A 20,186-nucleotide genomic window follows, 5' to 3' on the forward strand; every position below is an offset into this window, starting at 1 on the left:
TACCAAGAATTTATTTCAATTTTTTGTTCCGGAATTAAGAAGAACATATATGTTCATACTGTGTCGCACTCGAGTATAAAAACTTTGGTAGTATTAATACGATAAAACATTATCTCCATTATCTCCAACGGGTCTGCTACGTACGATTGTCCAGAATCAAGGTCAAGGATAAATTGCATCTGCAAGAATTTACTCTGACTTTTCAGAAAACATAGTCGTAGCATACACGACCTTCCACGAGTGATTTACGAGGAGGATGAAAAGTAAGACAAGCATCCTAAAAGAGGTGTAGACCAACTTTTCCATCCCAGCTCCTACATACGTGCCAGCATTAAGAGCTGTGCAATGGTATTTGGCAAGTTTTGTAGAGATCTCCCGCGTTCGTTACATGAAAGTACAGAAAACCGTATGCAAAGCTGCAACACTTTTTCGATTTTCAAAATGAATGTACTTCCCCACTTTTTTTTTCTAACGACGCATTACTTAGTGAATCAGACTCTTACTTAATAGTCCTTTTCAATTCGTATGCATTCTTTTGATGAAAGAGGGATTAATGTGTATGCGTGACTCGATGTCTTTATGTACAATTTAATCCTATTTAACTCTAATCCCACAGAGACGTGGGATTTGGAGCACATACCAAGTTTGAGTAACTGTGGGAGTCTGTAAGTAATTTATATACTAATGATATTCTATGTACATACTTTATAATACATAAAATGTCAATCGTATACTTACAGACTCTATAGTTAATCTTGGTATTTAATATAGTTTTTAAACAGGAATCAGTCAATAGATAAGCTTTAATAGATAAGCTGAAATCCGTAAAAATATCTGGCACGACAATTTACTCCATTTGATACGGTTAGCATTAAGTATAATTTATTTTATACCTGTCTGATAACTAACCTTCCCAACTGTTTGTAATGTAGAATCAGAACTCCAGACTCTCAATACTATGTAAACAAATGCTTTACATGTTCGAATCAATATTTTACTGTCAATGGAGTGAGAGGAAATGTCAATGAAATGTGACAGTTTATTTGTTGTCCATCGGACATATTCAAGAACTGGAAAAATGTTTGCCTTTTAATAAAAGTATCGGGTCATGTTAGTAGATAGAATTTATCAAACCCAAAAACTGGAAAAAATTTGTTCGAACGGCACGCAGAGATCAGCTTTCTTATAGTATAGACTTGCACCTTTTCCCCTACTTTTGTATTGTTACCCATTCGCCCCTTTTGAGTCAACATGTATACGTCATCGTTCGTACACGCGGTGCATGCATCGCGCGCGCGCGCGCACGAACCACGTCTATACGCCTAAGCTGAGCACGCACGATGTACGTGCAATGTATACACACACTCGAAACAGAGGATGGGCCATGCATAAAATGCATCTGTCAAAGCACGTTCTTTCGCTACATCGAACAGTTTCTTATAAACCTGTCGTCTTTTCGTCTTTTCTAGTATTTTGACACTATCCCTCTCTGTCTCACCCCTGACTCACACCAATACAACGCAGCTGTCTCGTTCTTTCTCATGGTTTTATTACTCACTTGCCGATAATCTCGCAGAGCTCGTAAACCTCGTCGAAGAGAACCTCGTCGTCCGCCATAGTGGCGACGAGGAGGTCGAGGAAGTCGACCGAACGAGGAGGCTGTACGCGCCAAAAGGCGCGTCAAAGCTATAGGAATTCGTAATAATTCGGAAGGCGTGCTGATACGCGCCTCTCTCCTCTCGTAGTCTGGGCTGACGTCGTCGTGTTTCGTGTCGTGCCGTGTGGAATATGCGGCGGCGTGAACGCAGCCACGTATCGCGGATTCACGGCCGCCTCGGTTCTCCCACTCTTCTCTCCTCTGTCTCTCTCTTGCCCCAGCAGCGACGAATTTGTTTTCCTCTACGCACACGTTACGCACATACACACATTCTATAGGCACACAGTCGTGGATAATACACCCGTGTAGCACGCCCGACTGACGTCGCACTGGCACTCGATCGGTAGACACGAGTTTGCAACCGTACAACTGAGCCTACGTTGGCAGACCGAATGTAAAACTTTATGCGAGGCAATGGTGCCTAATACACACAATCGACACCGCCTTCAAACCCTGGCTTGCTCTCGCCGGCAAAGTCAGCGCACGCAACTGACGAGAATACGCTGTACGTAGTACGGTCGTTTACACAATCGTACTATGTCTCGAGCACGAAGAAAACCGGATCGGGCCGAATCGGTTGCCTCGTCGGAACAGTCAGCCGTACGATTGACAAGGACCGACCAGCAAGAGCGGCCAGACGGACACCAATGCCACTGCACACGCTTTCCCCGTCTGTCAAAGGCTGGAGAAGTAGATTCACTCGCTCCGAAGCAAGACTGGTTGCATAAAACGCGGCGAGCGACTGCGCCGACTGACTAACAGCTTCTCCTCTGACCCCTCTGACTAACCGTTCAGCATGGTGGGGCGGGCGTGGCGCCGCTTCGCGTGCAACCTTTGGCGGTTTAGTGCACTATGTCCTTTGCCTTGTCTCTTCGATCACAATATTTGTCAAGCGCATGTAGCCCTACCATCAAACGCACTGTTAGGGCTCGTCTGCCATTATAACACCGATATCCACGATTACTCCGATGGTAACTAACATACATTGAAAAAGTTTAGAAGATTTTTTTTGGAAACATATAATCAATGCGCGACAGAAGTCATATAAGTGCAACACTGTGTAACAATTTAAATCAGATTTCGAGAATGTCCTAAAGGACATTATTGTAAATATATCAGCCGTTGGTACAGAAACATACAATTTTATTTCTATATGAAAAATATGAAACTCTGATTGTTAAACAAATCAAATGAAATACTTTTAACTTTATACGATGTATTCAGCGAGGAATTTTGTTTATTTGTATCGCAAACTAAGTATTATTTATGCATGCATTTATTCGTATTACCGTAAATGTGATAATTGTCCAAGAGTTTCGTCTAAATCTTCCCTTAAGCCAAAAACTGCTAACATTAGAATTGCTCTATTACGACCCCAAGCTTCACGAACTGCAAAAGTGTCAACTGCTACAAACTCCAGTTCTTCTTTAAGATACTTCAAATGTTTATGATCATATCCCTCCAAAATTATTATTTTTTTTCTGTTTATGAAATATTAGACAAAGGATGAACATTATAATCCAATTGCGAGTACACGAGAAAGTAGATATGACAAAAGTACTAATCTATGCATTACCCATGTGTTATCCAATTGTCAATGTATTGCCATTTTATTTGATCAGAGTCCAATTTACTGTACAGTGATATTAAACCATCTGCTATCTAAAATTAACTATTATTATTTTTTATATATAATTGTCGATAATTGTTTATTATTCCGATAAATTCTAAATTCAACTTCATATTGCTCTTACTGTTGCTACTGCTGTTCCCAAATCCATTCGTAGATCAGTATTAAGTATTGCATAAAACAAATATTGCAATGGGTTAGCGTCGCGAACAATATTCGTATGAAATTTTCTATTTTTCGGATGAAATTGAGTTTTTTGTTTTTTATTTATTTTACCACCTTTTCTACAACTAAATTACATGGAATTTAAGTTTCTAATAGCGTAATTCCACATTCTAGCTTAGAATATGTACCAAGACTATTTAGATAACCTTTTTTAATCAAATTAAAATCTACTAAAATTATACGAAATTAAACACGAACTTATTAGTTACTTCCATTGTACTAATAGTAGATTTGCTCGTTTTTTTTCCATAATATCTTTGTGTGTTTTTGTTTTGATGTTTCATTGTAATAAGATTTCCTTGAAATTGAGTGATCGAAACCAAAATACATTTTCTTTCTACATTTCAATGTTAGTTATCATCATTAGCTAAATAGGAGTAAAGTTTTAACATGAAATATTAAATATTTAGGATTTTGGTAATTGTCTTTCAAATACACGTTACCATAGGAGTAAAATAAAAATTTCATACGTATTGTAATATATTTGAACATCATAAAAAACATAACTTTCTTATTTAAATTAATATGATTAGAATATTATTTTTCAGGGATATAATTCTATCAGTGAAAGTTGACAAAAATATTTATCGAACCTGGATAATGCGCAGAGGTTATGTCTGAAAGATGGAAGATTACTGTCTCATCATCTGTCACACATTTTGTTGATTTTGTCAAAAACATTTTATTTGTAATACGGTTAGAATAAATTTTCTTTCGTATTAAATTATGTGCAATACATTCATCTATTGTGATACCAAAAGTTTAATAACGAAAAATATTTCATCTTCTGTTGTAGACTAACTGAAGTTATCTGCTAAAGAAAGATACTTTGAAACTCGCAAATAGAATATATCGATGTTTCGAATAAACGGCAATTTCAGGGTAACAGTGTAGTGTTTGGTATGTTTAGGTTAGACAAGCTATTTTCATAATTAAAAATATTTGCTGTAAATCTAAATGTCATGTGATTAATACGAGATTTTTCGATGTTGATAGCGATTAATATTCGAATGCGACTTTGCTGAACAGAACTAAATTTTGTGTGGGAAAAGAGTGTATGTTGAGAAGTGAAGATTGGCAAAATATCCACCAACTGTGTTGTCAAATGGTTTTTATACGATTTTGATAAGAAAAGACGAAAAACAATTTACGTTACGAGAAGACCAACGAGTCATTTTATATAGTGAAAATGGCGGCAAATGAACCAGGTGTTTCATTATTTTCTAGAGAAGATAATAACTGGAGAAAAGATTTAATTTTGCAACTTCAAGAGAGAAACAGGAGACAAACATATTGTTTTGCAGATCTCATAAGTTTACGTAAGATATTGTACTTTATATTTCTCAATTTAATTGATTTTATGTATTTATGTAACCTGATTCCAGTCTAATACTAATATTGAAAATATATTTAACATTTCATTCTAATTATTAAATGAAGTAAAGCACAGTCAACAAAATATAATACATAGCTAAAATATATATTTTGTTGTTCTTAATTTATAGATAATGGATTATTCGATAGGGCAAACACATTACGAGGGGAAAATATTCAATTAACTATAGCAATTGAAACCCTTCGTCGAACAACATCTGGTGGTACATCTGCACCAGGTGCAACTAGTGATCTCGAAGCTCGTCTTTTAAAACAAGCAGAGGAATTGGCAACATTACATAAAAGGAAGGGAGAACATACACAGCAGATAGTAGATCTTAATAATAAAGTACAAGAAATGACAAAGGAAATTCAAATCAAGGATGCCGGGTATTTATCATCTTCATTTAAAAAAATATTTTTAACATGTTTATACAAAATGTAAGTAACTAATAGTATTGTAATAATGAAATTTTTAGTCTTGCTGAGTGTATGGAGATCAATACCAATTTACGTTTAGAAGTAACTAATTGTCTTGCTAGAGAAAAGGAGCTGGAAGGCATTAATCAAATGCTGAAAGATGAACATCAAGCCTTGCAACTTGCTTTCACATCTTTAGAAGAAAAGCTTAGAAAAGTACAGGTATTTATTGAACCACAGTATACATATGGAGATATTTTTTATTATTATAATCACGCAAAATATTACTACTTAGATTACCTTTATAAAAATTAATAAATCACGTTTACTTTCAGGACGAAAACCGTCAATTAGTAGAACGCTTCATTAAATATAAAACTCGAGATGCTGAGAAAATTAACGAAGAAAATGATAACTTTTTGAAGTGAGTATATGTATTTAGTTTTGCTATTAGCTTTTTACTAATATTAATTTTCTTCCTTTTTTCTATTAACTGTTTGTCGATATAAAACTAGTTATGTTTTATATCATAGTTGTAAGTAATATTTTGATCTTTTTTTATATAGTTGGAGTACAAATTTTTATATTTTTATACGTAGCATATTGTAATTGTAACATGTTTCTTAAATAGATCATTTTTACCTGTTTCTTTTGCTATGTGCATACATTAGAAGGGTGTCTTTGCAGTGGGCTTCTGTATTTTTCTGATTTATTGTTTCTTCTGTCTGTGCCTTCCAAACTAGTTTCTGCACCTTTAGGTGTTTCTTTTAAATCTTAAATCATCATTTTCGTTGACACGTATTAAAATGTTTCATGAATTATATAACGAACAATGAATTTTTAATACACATAACACATATATATTATACATTTTAAGTTATTTGAAAGGTCATTAGATTCAAATGTAGCGTTTTTTAAATAGGATTTTCAATTTTTATGTAGGAAATGTTTCGACTGTTTATAATCTACAGTTGTGGTAAACCTTTTTACAAGGTTAGATTTTATAGAAAAGCATTGAAGTTATTGAAATTTAAACAAAAATGAGATATATCTGTGTTATTGATAAAATTCATTTTCAAAATTCATATTACATTGTAAAAAATCACTTTAAAGAATTATTTTTAACACACTAACTACCACGACAATTGCTAGCGACCGGCACTTTTTCACGACCGTTTGCGCTGTGTCGGTCCCCACGAACCGGTAGTTGAATTTTGATTTATCAATTAAAGGTAATAAAGGTATTAAATAGAAAATATAATATTTTATTTATAACTAATGCAATTTATTAAAGTATTTTAAACAAAGATGTGGTTTACAAAAGGTTACTACTATATATTTTATTAAAACCTGCTCAGTGTCGAGTGGCAGGAACGGAAGTCAAAGGAGTCAAACAAAAATGGCGTGGTAGTTAACGTGTTAAAGAACGAAAGACAGGTATGAATTGTTATTTATCATATTATTGGTTTTTTAAAAGAAATAATTAAGTATTTATTTGTATCAATGAAAATAATGTAAATGTCTATGTTATTAAGGTATAGAAAACATTCTAAAATGAATGAATGTAGTATTTACTTGAAATTCATTGAATTTGTGCTCAACAGAATTAGTCATTTTATATTTATTTTGTGGTTTTTGAGATGCATTTCGAATTTGACTCATCGATTTTTTTTAACGAAACCATTTCGCGATTTAAATAACTGTGATAGTAGCACTTATTTACATTATTCAGTATATTATTATAAAACAAGTACAAACATTACGAATAAAATTACTCCTATTATAATGTAGCAGATCGCAATGTGATCAAAATCAAATATTTTAATAGTATTTGATAACGATAAGTTATTTATAGCATATAGTAACTACCAATGTAATTTCAGTGTTACCTTAAATTATAAATTAATAATTAAGTACAGTTAATAATACACTGAAATTAAATTATGAGCATTGTACAAAATACTATCCTTTAAAACTAAAATTAAGTATAGCCTTACACATATTATTACTTCTTATTACAATTTACCACGTGAAGAATAAACTATCAATAAGGGAAATATTTTGATAATTTAGGAAACTTAGTTTACACAATAATTGTTTCTTTTTTAAATTTTGCTAGTTTGTAAAGTAATACGATACAAGTGTTAGACAATTTAATTTTGGTACATTTTTAGTTCTTTACTTCGTAAAAATTAATGAACCATTTGAAGAACAATCGTTTTGTATATATAATTGCATGAGACGTTTACTTGTTTAGTCATAGATTAAAAGTGCCTTCTAAAATGCCTTCTGTCGGTATTCTCTTGAAATACGATAATTGTCAGTTTTGCGAGTCTTTACGGTTTCGTCAATAAATCCGAAGACCGATTTTCATTTGTTTATACTTCACATTCCCTTTATCATCAACTTGGCTATTCCATTCTAGTACATGGTAGATTAATATAAATATATTATAGGGGCAAGTTTGAAGCTGAGTCACTTTACATTTCATGTTGTAAACAATTTATTCTTTAAACGAATTAATTTTGTGTGGTCATACAAAGTTTAATACTCGATAGAAATCATTAGGGTCAACGTACGTCTGCAATTTAAACATTTGTAAACAGTCGTTAATTCCATTTGTGAAACGTTAAGCTTTCCGCAGAGGGACATGAGATTCTGTCACTGTAGAGTTTTTTACGCTAGCACATCACACTGCTTGACATTTTCGTTTCAGCGAGACTTTTTCCAGTCCGACAGCCTTTTTGATGCATACCATTTCAAAATTCGGGTAAGTCCAAGCAAGTGATGTGACAGAAATTATGCTTAACGCGCTATTTTGCAGCTTTGAGCCATTTAGGAACTTGATCGCATCAAACGATCGCATACGTATTCACATATTTCGTTTGACCATGTTCGATGCACATAAACGTTATCACATGTATCGTTGCCTAACGGATTAATTCATGGCATGTTTAAATATATTCTCTGAACCAGTAAACCTAAAAAAGCTTAGAGGGCAATTGTGCTTAGTTATTAAACAAATCAGTTATTGAAAATAATTACCGATTAAATGTACAACAATATTGAATAGTTGAATAAATACGACTAATGGAACCTAATGTTAACATTAACGAGTAACAACAACGAAAAGTTAGTTTCACTAATTCTTTTATTTTGCATGAGGTTTAACGATTGGATGATTCGTTCAATGATGAAAGGTATTTTTCGACGTTTGTTTGGAGTATCTGTAGGCAACGTTATTTCTTTCTTTCAACGATTCCTCCACACTTACCAACTCCGGGGATGTTTGTTCTTTTCTTTTCCAGGATGAGGCATGCAAGGATGCAAAAGGAGTTGGAGGATGCGGCTCGTGACACACGGCCTGTTAGTCCGGATCGATCGAGTTTAAAAGAAGGAATCACTGGTCTTCCTACCGCAGTTCCGACAAAAGTGTCCGTCACGTTTGTACGTTGACAAAAATTTAATTTATGAAATACTTCACATCATGTTATCGTTGTGGGAATTTTATTACAAATGTTTATTAATTCGTTGTAACATGAAACTGCATGTTTTGTATAATGGATTAAGAAACTGTTAAACGAAAACTTGATGCGTGATTACTGAGAATTTGTATCGCGAATAATTATTGGGTGACTTTACACGAATATTTCTTTAGTTTTACACTAGTGTTGTTAGTTTTCTAGAGTAATTTTGGGTGCCAGCTCCAAAGTTTGTTAGAGGTTCGGGAGAAAATTTAAATTATGAGGAACAGTATAATTACGTAATAAATTTAATTTATACGAGAGGTTTTGAGTAGGATGACTACAGAATTCTCAATATGAGTTTCCTTTTATACATGCAAAGATCTGTACGAAGAAACCCGTTGTTTCTATAAGTTACAGTCAACTAATCTTTTTCCACAGGATAATTTATTCAACAAAATTATTTATTTTCATTAGTGAACACTAAATATAGTATTTATTTTATATCATTTCTCGTAATTTGAAATGTATTTCTGTTGAAATTATTTGAATTATTCGAGGAATTTTATTATCATACTGACAATACGATATCGTGCAATTATCGAGATAAATATGTTAATCGTGTTATATGGATATTAATTTCTCTATAGAGACTGTTCTTCCAGAAACGAGTCACGTAACTGTTTCCTGTATTTTTTAACAATACAAAGAATTCTTTCAGATTAATTTTAAAAATTAATTCCTTTCTAAATGAGTAACAAAAGTGGCTCGATATATGCCTGAGTTAAAAGACTAGGACGGCTGATGTAATATTTATTTTATTAAAGTACAGGTTACTAAAAGTATATATAAAGTTTGTATATAATAATATATATATAATATAACTGAAATATATATGTCTTTATCGAGCAGGTTTTTCGTCGACATTTGACAGTTTCCTACAATTAGCAGCGTAGTTTGTTAGCCAAGATTGTATTTGGTATATTAAAATATTTACATCAGGATAATGTCTTCTGGTTTAAGTTAGTATTTTATATTTATAATAATAGGCTATTTGATGGGAATACACATAATTATCGAGTGCTTCTTATTATTTTTTACGAATTTAATATTTTTTACCTGTGCATGTTATTGGAATACTAGTATACGTGTTCATGTACTGGTCTATGGTTCAGTAGCATCTGCAATGGTATAAAATCTACTTTCTGTTATGTTCTACTTGAGTATATGTAAGGACAGCATATTACTTGTAATATGCGGAATTTAATCTAGTATTAAAATGTTACACTGTTTAACTTAAGTATGTTTGTTCTGTGTTTATAAATATATCAATGTATTAATATATAAAAAGTTTAGAAACATGATTGGAATTTTCATATTTGTATATTTATATATTTATATATTTTATAGGGACGTAGTGAATTTTTACATGCTCGTTCTTTTAGCACTATTAGTAGTATTATTTATCAAGATTTACATATGCACTATGGTTTATTAACAAACTGAGTTTTGATACTTATACGTTTTAAAAAACGAGAAAAGTTTTTAAAGTCAATTTATTTCACGTATAACATCAGAAGTTAATGTCTCGTAAACAGAACATTATTCGCATCATTAAAGTATTCTACTTAATATACATTACCATAATCACGCTCAATATGTCTCATGCATGAAAACTGCAAACAGTATAAATTTATCGTTACATTTGAAAGAATACTTTATCACGTACTACAATTACAACTGTGTACCAATCTTTTAAGTTCACGTTATCTGACCTATATGGCTGTTGTGATTAATTCGTAAAATCGCGGATTTATATTCTCAAACCATAAATTAGAAACATGCTATTTGCAATAACATATTAATAATTCAAGAAGTAGATAACATAATGATGTAACGCTTGCAGACGCCTAATACCGCAAGCAACGTTATTTATGTTACGAATATTTGGGGGCCGTATTTAAATTTTATTCGTTAGAATTCGTTATTTTTATTATTTATCTCGGTGTTAAAGTCACAAATGATACGAAACGTATTAATTACAAAGTTTCTCGTTGAATTATCTATTATTTAAAAATTTTAATGCAAATGAAACGAAACGCATAATCGTCATTCAACACGCTTGATATATTAATTATTGCTTCCTGCATGCACGGATTTTTCAAAATTCATACGTCAAGCGTTTCGTAACCCTTGCAGAACGCACACGACGGGGAGGTTTATGCCGTAAAATGGTCTCCCGTCGACAGGATTCTCGCCACCGGTGGAGCCGACAGGAAAGTGAAGCTTTGGAACATTACAAAAGGTGATTAATTTAAAGCAAAACCCGTATGATTAAAACGTTGGTATATGATTAAAATATTCGCCGCAATACGCGCACAATTAATCAACGATATCTCGAACGTTTCCTATTATACAACTATTGCATGCTAGTACCGAGATATCTTGACTCTGTAATCTGTTTACTGACATTATTGTTCGTATTCGTAACGATCTTTACTAGGATGCGTGCAATGTTACTCGATTCCCATTGTTTACGTTAAATTGTCCGTTTCTTACAGTTATTTCGAGTAATACACACAACCCCAACACAAAAGGAAAAAGACTCGTTGCATTAAACAAATGTAAAAGTTGTAAATGGGGGAATTGCTACAAACAGTTGAACTTTAAATAATTGGAAACGTATACACTGGCATATTTTAATCATTGGCTCTGATCATCCACCAATTTTTCTACTCTGATATTTATCGAAAATAATTAAATTGAAAATAATTTTCTCACGTTTAGTGCGACCGGGCCGGCTAATAAAGTGATACGAAAGTCACTTTGGAACTTCATTAAAACTTACCATAATGAAGTAATTAAAACTTTGTTGCCATCCTCCGTTCATGAATACAAATACGTGCTTCAACTAGTTCCATTTTGGGGAGAAAGAAAGAATGACACGATAAGGGTGGTTTGAGTAAATCAATTGCAGGCTATCGTAACAACTGGCCGATTCGGTGGCGGGTTATAAAATACGTTAAGAGGGTGATTACGAGAGCATTAACATTAAAGCTAGCTTTTATTATCGTTACATGCCTCGTTAATTTGAACGTTACTTAAAGCGGACAAATAATTTTCGTTCTTTTACTTTGTTCTTCGCTGATTGATATATGATTCTAGCAAACAAATTCCTTTATTATTGGTACTTAATGCCTTCTTATATGTACGCGTTATCTTTACGCACTTCCATTTGAATATTATCATAAATATGGTTCAAAGAGCCATATTTTATTTTAAATAGATTGCCGTTTCAATAGGTTGCATATTTTATTTTAAATAGATTGCCGTTTCAATAGGTTGCATATTTTATTTTAAATAAATTATGCCGTTTTGAATATACCAGGCAATGTGTATACTTACACGTTTCTGTTTGCTATGGAGAAATATTTTTTCATTTATAAATTTAAAAAATATAAATCTTAAATGATGCATCGTGAACCAATAGAACTGTCTTTCGAACTTGCAAATATGAATAAATTTAATTTACCACTTTCATCTTTGTTGACCATCCCTTTGCGCGAGTGGTCTCAAAGCTACACAAATTCTGGTGGTGCAAAGAGTTGACGAATCAACAGGTTACTTGGTGCAATCCGTACGTGGGTGTATAGACGAGCATAGAGGCGCCTATTAAAACCCTGCCTGCCGGTAGAAACATTTTCCCTACTATGGCGGCGCGATCGCACGTCCTATAACGTGCTCGAGTGTAATCCCCTTGCCACGTTGCAAATTGGATGAAACATCCGTCCTTATTGTACTGGTTATATCCGCTTAACCTGCCCTTCCACGGTTCTTCACACGTTCTACGGTCTCCCACTTTCTCAATACTCCTCTGTACATTGTTTCTTTCCTTCCCTAAATTCTATTTGCAATTGAACCACTTTATCTGTTCCTCGATATCGAATGACGTTCCTTACCGAGTTAAACGGAATATCCATTCATTTTTCAAATAAAATTCTAAGCATCTACATTTGATTCGTTTTATCAAAATACCAAGGAAAAAACAGCGATGATAACTTTCAGAGTTTATAGTAACTAAGATTCTAGACACAAAAATATATAAATGTTTTAGGATTGATGGAATTTTCTATTGTGAAGTTAATTTTGTTGTATCTGTTGCGTTTCCAGGTATTTCGGAAAGCAAAGGTATCCTCGTTGGAAGTAATGCCGGAGTGATGTCCATCGATTTCGATTCAACGGGAATGCTGATCCTTGGAGCGTCTAATGACTATGCCAGCCGGGTGTGGACCGTCAACGATCTTCGTCTAAAGGTAAGTGACGACGGCCTTTGTATTGCTTGTTTTGAGAAACAAGAATTACCTAATGTATTTTGTTTATTCACTAGTGTATGTAATTGATTGTACAGAATACAAAAATTAAAAATAGAATATTATTTTTATAGCAATATCTGCTACAAAAACTTTATATTACTTTTTGTTGTAAAAATACATTTATAATAATACAACATTTGTTTTGATTTTAACATTTTATGGACAAAAATCGGATGAACATTAAAGTACACGATTTGGAGTGGCCGTTTACCGTATACAAAATTTTTTAAGGCGTAGAATATTTTCTTACATATTTATGACACAGCAAGTGTATTTGCATTTGTACAATCGATTACGTGTTCAAATGAATAAATAATATATGTTAAACGATTCATGTATATTTTCTTTGTTTATTATCTATCATCGATAAGTATATGTGAATAAGGAAATTATCGATACGCTCGGTTGTTATTTGCGTAAAACTTTTTCGTTTCTCATTTGAACAGAAACATCGTCTGTTGGAAAGCATTTTATTAATGCAAAAGAAACGAAAATTAAATTTCGTTAACGGATAGTTTTCCCGTAGGAAGATTGGCGGTTAATAATATTTAAGGTGTTCAAGTTAAATGTGGCACTTTGTATATCCCGTAAAACGTACAGGATGCCGTGCTCTCCGAATATTAATGTTCATCGTTGGATGTAAATTCATTAAAAATCGGCATGTTATACGTAAGCGGTGTTCCTTGTTAGTGTACACCGCGAGCTATATCGTGTAGAAGGTGGAAAAATGCTTCAACCGAAGCAAGCTAGCGACCCAGGAAGTGCGGTAATGACGTAGCCCCATCTTCCCGTCATGAAAATATGATTGGCTCCGCGGATATGTCCTAGGAAGTGTATAAACAGATGCCTCGCAAAGCGCGCGTTAAATTACCGGGGCTGTTCCAGGACGAGACGATCTGTAAATCTAACAGCACTAGAATACGAAATTTATCGTCACCTTCTTCTACGACCTATTACGTCGCGGTTCATGTAAATCTGCCAGATCGTAAAGCTAATGATGATTCGCAAAAAGCTTTCCGGCCGGATCGTTCCATGAAATCACTCTTGGGGATCTTTACGTCACCTCTGGTCGCTAACGTCGCTCGATGCTTCCTAGTTTCGTAATCTTCGACGGAAGAATAATACTGTCTCCCTTCGCCGATGATATCGATATTCTCTCATCTAAAGTTTGCCCTAGTTTTGTTCTTCGCCGACTCTTGATATCGGGGAACGAGCGAAAAGTTTCGTGGTTGTCTTCCTCCCGGGCTTTGGTTTCCCTTTTCCCCTTTGTGTTTCTTTCGATAGACCCCGATTGAAAGCGGAAAAGTCATCGAAAGAATGATTCTTTTTTTCTCTTGTGGACGAGGGTACAGGTTCCTTGCGCGTACGAATGAAGTTAAAGGCGCGCCCATGAAGGTGTAATCACGGGATGATCGATTGCGTCTAGCCACGAACGTTACTCTTAGTCGTTACATTTACACCTCGTTATTCGGAAGAGATCAAACACGGGATCGAAACAGCGTGGCCGTGTAACGCGATAAAACAACCCTCGATGATTGTTCCGAAGACTTCAAAGGGGCTGGGAATTGAAGAACAGAAAGAGCTACAGTGCGAAGCCCCCGACGATATCGCTTGCGATTTATACCGGACTTTGAAGTGCTTTTATCTTCCCTGCTCGTTAAAACGTTACATCGGGAATATTACAGTCCAACTTTTATCGTGGGCGCACCCTCTATTTGCATTATACGCAACATCCTCCATAACCTGTGCAATTCAATTCGTAAAAATTCTTTTTACGCTCTGCTTCGCATTTTAAGTAGCGGAAGGCTGCTTCACTTCGATATGAGACGATTTATTTTCATTTCCAGTCTAGTAAATATTTTTTATGTTGATACAAATTTTGTTTAAATTGTAAAAGCTATTTATAGGAAGGCGAATAGCAAAAGGACTTCAGTATTCTTGAAAATTTTTATACCAGTCGAGGCTGTAGAGTTTGAAATCCCCTTAAAGTCAGAAGCGCTTTAAAATGCAGAATATTTTAGAAGTGTAGAATCGTTTAAACGTTTAAAAAGTCTTGAAAACATGTAAACTACGGAGGAACTTAACGCTATTTGTGGGTATTGTTATGGCACTGAGGAGTTCACTATTTATCCCATACAAGATAATATTGCAAATGTTGCTTATTTTTGTTTAGCATTATAATAGGATGCAAAACATTGTAAAGATATTTCATACGTTCTAAGTCTGTTTTTCAAGGCATTCAAAATATTCAAAAATTTTCAAATACCCAAGAATTTGTGAGACTTCCCGTTACAATAACAGTTTAGCGAAACGTTTTAAGTACTTTTGAGGCTTCTTGAGTTCTGGCCCCTGTCCCGACGCGTCTAGAAATGGTTTGAATCCCATCAGAAGGGGTACGCAGATTAGAGGATAGCGTTGTTTCACGATTCCACGACACACTTGATACTTCGCTTCTAAGTTGCATTGTAAGTTGCTCGCCATACTGTAATATCACCATTTACAGCATCGCCGTTCGCCGATGGAATACAATGTGTAATATATCTGTACGAAAGCAGGCAGGAGTATTGTTCGCGTATCGTTGAACGTGTTAAACGCGATTATTCGTCGCCTACGGATCGCGGCGTGTTATGTACGAGCATTCCATCCGACCCAAGATCTTCCTATCGTCTCTCTTCCTGCCAACACTTTCTTCTTCTTCTTTTGCTTTTCTTTTTTCATTTTTTGCACGTCGTTCTCCCCCTCACATTTTTTTCGCTGTCTTGTTCTCGAAGCAACGCACTTTGAGTATCCATTCGGCAGCGACAGTTTCATTCTGAAGATTGGCGGCCAATGGCGCGTAAACTTAGGAGAAAACACGCGAACAGCGAGGGACTCGCGGCGCAACCAGGCTGTTCGCGTTGAAAGGTGCGAGAACTGACCGCCTGATGTTTATTCCTTGGTACTTCGTCTCAACGCCGTAACAACGTTTCCCAGACGTTATTCTTGGAACAGGAAACCTTCATCAATTTCTTCGTGTTCTGGGCCAGTTTCTCCGTGTAACTCTTCGAGAACCTGGGTACCCGGTATGTCAATGCAATTCTCCCTCTATAAACAGCCCCCCTTTTATTTAGTTTTCCGTTGAATTAAAGGAAACATATTTCTCGATGTATTATTACGAGATGATATGCAGAAAATGAACTTTCGAAGTGCTTATTAGAAACATTGAAAGTAAAAAATACACAAAGACTTTATACTTTGAGCAATATCTTTGTTTATAGTTCCGGGATAGGAAATTGTGATCTTCCAGTAAAAAATTTGTTTATATTTTCTGTCTGACAGCTCCTTTCTATCGCTACAAGAACGTTCTTGAAAGAGCCTTTCAACGTCGAAGTTTGAACTCTCTGAACATGGGAATAATACTTTCTTGAGTTTCCTATTTGTAATTTTTTTCATTCAGCTTTTTTCAATATTTTCCCTTTCTTCGCTTTCACAACTTTCTTCTTTTCTTCTCTCTTGCTTTGAATTTCCGCTTTTTCTTTTTTCCACCTTTCCATTTCATCCTTCCTGTTTAACTTATCCTGAAAATATTTGCGATAAAATTTACCCGAGGCGATAATCGGTTTCTTTTCTTCCTCCACTTTACTTTTCTAGGAGATAGGAATAAAGAGAAGAAATCAGATGAAAAAGATTGCAAGTATTGATGTATATCGTGTTTCAAATGCGAAGAGATTAATATCAAACTGGGACTTTTATCTTATTTTAAAACTCTTAAATGTTTTAAAAATCTGCCTGACGTTTATTCTTCCTCGGTACTTCGTCTGAACGGCGTAACAACGTTTCCCAGACGTTATTCTTGGAACAGGAAGCCTTCATCAATTTCTGCACGTTCGGGGCCAGCTTCTCCGCGTAACTCCTCGAGAAGCTGTGTACCAGTTGTGTCAACGCGTCTTTCGTTCCATAAATCGTGTCTTCTTTTATTCAGTTTCCCGTTTCTCCGAATACAGAGAAATAAAGCGTTCCACGCCCTCGTCGATTATTCCGGATCCATTGTTCACTAAAGCAGCTGACCGTAATTACAGAATTTCAGTATTTTTGTTAGGACGGAATTATCCTTTAGGAAGCAGAATCGTTCGCGAATAGACTTTTATTCAAGCAGGTATAATAAAAGCGGTAGAATTCACGAATAAAGTTTTTACTTTAATCATAGGAGTACCTTTATTTCTCCCTCTGTCTGCGGAAGTTTTTTCCCCCCTCCTTTCCCTTCGATGAAAGGAAGGAAAAGGAGAAAGGATCTTCCTAGAGACTCGGTAGAATTGAAAGCCATGGGTTATCATCTGTTTCTCTTTCCTCTCTCAATTCTTTCCTTCGTGGCTGTTCGGATGGCTTTCTTCGATTTTTTTTTCTTTATCTTTTTCCTTCTTTCTCGCTACTGATCTGGGTTCCTAAATTTTATATTTCTTGCCAGACCCTTGTTTGTCACCCTCTTGGCGGGGAAACGATGCGTTAAACGAATATCGATGGTATTGGTGGGTACCTGGCCAGGGCGATAATGGACTCAATTTCGCGGCAGTAGGGCGCCAGTCGTTTGGATTTCTCACATCTCGACACTCCATCGATTCTCCGGCGAAGCCCTTAGTGATTTCCTGGTCGTCTAGCGTTGTGAAATCGTCATATCTTTTGCTACCGGTTCAATCTTTCAATAGTGGTTACGAGCACTCGCGTTTCTTAGCATGTTCCGCGTCTGGTTCGTATTGTATGTTATTGTGAAGCAACATTTATATTTTCTTTAACTCTGATTTGATCGATCGAACGAAAACTTCTATCTTCATTTTTTACGAAATATTTGAAAATAATAACGTCTTTACTATTTCTTGATACAGTGCCAGATATTTATTTTCCTTTCACTACTTCCTGTTAAATAATTCGTGGCATCGAATTGCTCGAGTGTCATCACTATCTAATCGTATTAATTTCATCACTAGTGGGTATTCTTGGCAACCCCTTTCGTTCCTAGGAATTAAGTTTGAAGCTGAATAGTCATTCATCAAAAGTGCTGCATTGACATCACCAACAGAAATAGACACGAAATTAAATAAGAATTGTAAATACGTAGTTAGAACGGACTCGGGCAAAGAAGAAGCAGGGAATTAATCTGAACAGCCCCTTAAACTATCCTTCCGTCATTCCGAAGAGAATCGAGCGTCTCGTGTGGTTTCTCCTCGTGTTTTTATTTCTGGTGTTCTTCGACGAAGCCAGAGAGAAACGGACGACTATCAGTTTTATCGAATTAGGACCGAATCGCACGTAACTCCTATTAAATCCCAGCTCTGCGGCGCGGAGATTTCGCTACGTCTTTTACCGATTTATTTCTCAACGATTACGAAATCGTGATCGAAATCCTCGCTTTCGGCTTTATTCGTTTAGCAATTTCATTTGCAGTACAGGACACCCATCGAATCAGAGAAATGGTCGGATGAACTCCCACAACAATTATCCAGATGATGAAAATTTACTTTACCAACCGGAATTAAATATCGTAAAACATAAAATGTTTGTAATTTTCGACGAGTGATCGAAAAATTATGATCGTACGTGCATGTTCGGTAATTCCGGTAACCTGCAGGAGGTTTCGTATTCGAGGGTGGTTTATATTCGTAGTAGAATGTTTGCTGCAGCTTTCAATTTGTGTAGGAGTGTTTAGCCGAGTATGAGGTGTGTGAGCCTTGCGCGTTGATTATTCATCGATATTCGTTAAGACTCGTGAAAGGCGGGCTCTTCTATTCCCAGTTCCATTAGGGGGCGTGTAAACCACTACGTCATATATTATACGTCATGTACATCATATGTATCGCGTCAAGTGGGTGATTACAGTGAAGGGAGAATTAGCGTCCTTACACGTTTCCGTTTCTTTCCGTTTCACATTCTATCCGGTTTTTGCTTTTCATCTTTCTAGAGGATGACGGCGCATTTAATTTCCGTGACGCATGGCAGGGGATTTGAATGGACCACGCGTCAAAGACAGCGAGAATTTTAGTGACCCAATTTGATCGTTGTCACGCCGACTACTGTTCGACTTGACTTAAGGGAGGATTCTGTTCTAATAAATCTAAAAATGAAGTAATGAACTTTTTTCTAGGATATAAAATAGCATTTTTAAAATAGAAAAGAAATTCTTGTACTATTTAATAACGAGAGATGTGTTCGAATTCGAAAATTTTGTAAAGCATAGTCAAGTATTCAAGAAACAATTTTCGTTTGCTGTGGAAATCCGCTCTGAATTAATGATTAATCTAGCTTATCGCATGGGTTATGCGACGCGAATTTAGGTTACCAAGTTATTTATGTAACAGTTTAATTCGATGTTTTGTCATCTTACAATACAGAAAATCTGTTCTAAATTATTAGAGGAATAGTTAAATAGAATTGTTTTTCACAGAGTTACTACTTTTAAAGAAGGTATGATTTAGAGAATAGGTTATATTGTGAAATAAAAAGATTTATAATGAATTGATTTGTTCGCGATAAGCAGTTTAATGTGCAATACCTTTTTAATTTGGATACAAATCAGCACCAAATAGGAAATATAAGATAAAATATCGTAAGTGGTACGATTTTGGCAACTCTCCCCAATTTAATTTCTGAAGCAACCACAACAGATGTAATTGGATTTTGCTCAACTACAGCTTGTGGAATCTCTTCATCAATCTCCATATATCTTCCAGCTCCAAATTCACGTAGAAAGCTCCAGCATTCAGACAACACTTTTTAACGCTTATCCTTGTATAATACTAACGGTATTTCCCAGCGTTAACTTCATTTTCAAATCTGTTCCTTCGATCTTCAACTCTGAAGTAAACAAAGCACTCAATCTCTCGTTCAATATTGAACAAAAGTCTCCATTTACGGCTGTCTTTGTATTAAACAGATATGTGTACTGTGATTCCAGTTTTACGATACCAATGAGTCGATAAATTATAACTTCATAACATCATGTATGTAACTTTCGAACAACCTGTAGAAATGAGCGTCTTTCGTGAGAATTTTGAATTTGTGTTTGTAGACTA

General features: G+C 35.1%; 2 protein-coding genes across 8 annotated transcripts in view; one reads left to right on the forward strand and one right to left on the reverse strand.

Annotated features, from left to right (window-relative positions):
- Cask (peripheral plasma membrane protein CASK) overlaps positions 1–2,402 on the reverse strand; it is a 240,234-nt gene extending 237,832 nt beyond the window's left edge. For 6 of the 7 annotated variants that reach the window (XM_076765683.1, XM_076765685.1, XM_076765680.1 and 3 more), the window contains exon 1: positions 1,559–2,401. In XM_076765683.1, coding sequence (XP_076621798.1) covers positions 1,559–1,617 — 59 coding nt within the window. In that variant the 5' untranslated portion in view covers positions 1,618–2,401. Of the gene's footprint in view, positions 1–1,558 lie in introns of all 7 variants that reach the window. The other variant, XM_076765678.1, reaches the window with a different exon arrangement.
- A 1,979-nt stretch (positions 2,403–4,381) lies between these two features.
- Atg16 (Autophagy-related 16) overlaps positions 4,382–20,186 on the forward strand; it is a 478,797-nt gene continuing 462,992 nt past the window's right edge. Inside the window, exons 1-7 of the mRNA XM_076765735.1 lie at positions 4,382–4,831; positions 5,018–5,276; positions 5,366–5,528; positions 5,642–5,730; positions 8,615–8,753; positions 10,970–11,075; positions 12,941–13,083. Coding sequence (XP_076621850.1) covers positions 4,702–4,831; positions 5,018–5,276; positions 5,366–5,528; positions 5,642–5,730; positions 8,615–8,753; positions 10,970–11,075; positions 12,941–13,083 — 1,029 coding nt within the window. The 5' untranslated portion in view covers positions 4,382–4,701. The remainder of the gene's footprint in view (positions 4,832–5,017; positions 5,277–5,365; positions 5,529–5,641; positions 5,731–8,614; positions 8,754–10,969; positions 11,076–12,940; positions 13,084–20,186) is intronic.

The sequence above is a fragment of the Colletes latitarsis genome, chromosome 5 (assembly GCF_051014445.1).
Source record: "Colletes latitarsis isolate SP2378_abdomen chromosome 5, iyColLati1, whole genome shotgun sequence".
Taxonomy (NCBI): domain Eukaryota; kingdom Metazoa; phylum Arthropoda; class Insecta; order Hymenoptera; family Colletidae; genus Colletes; species Colletes latitarsis.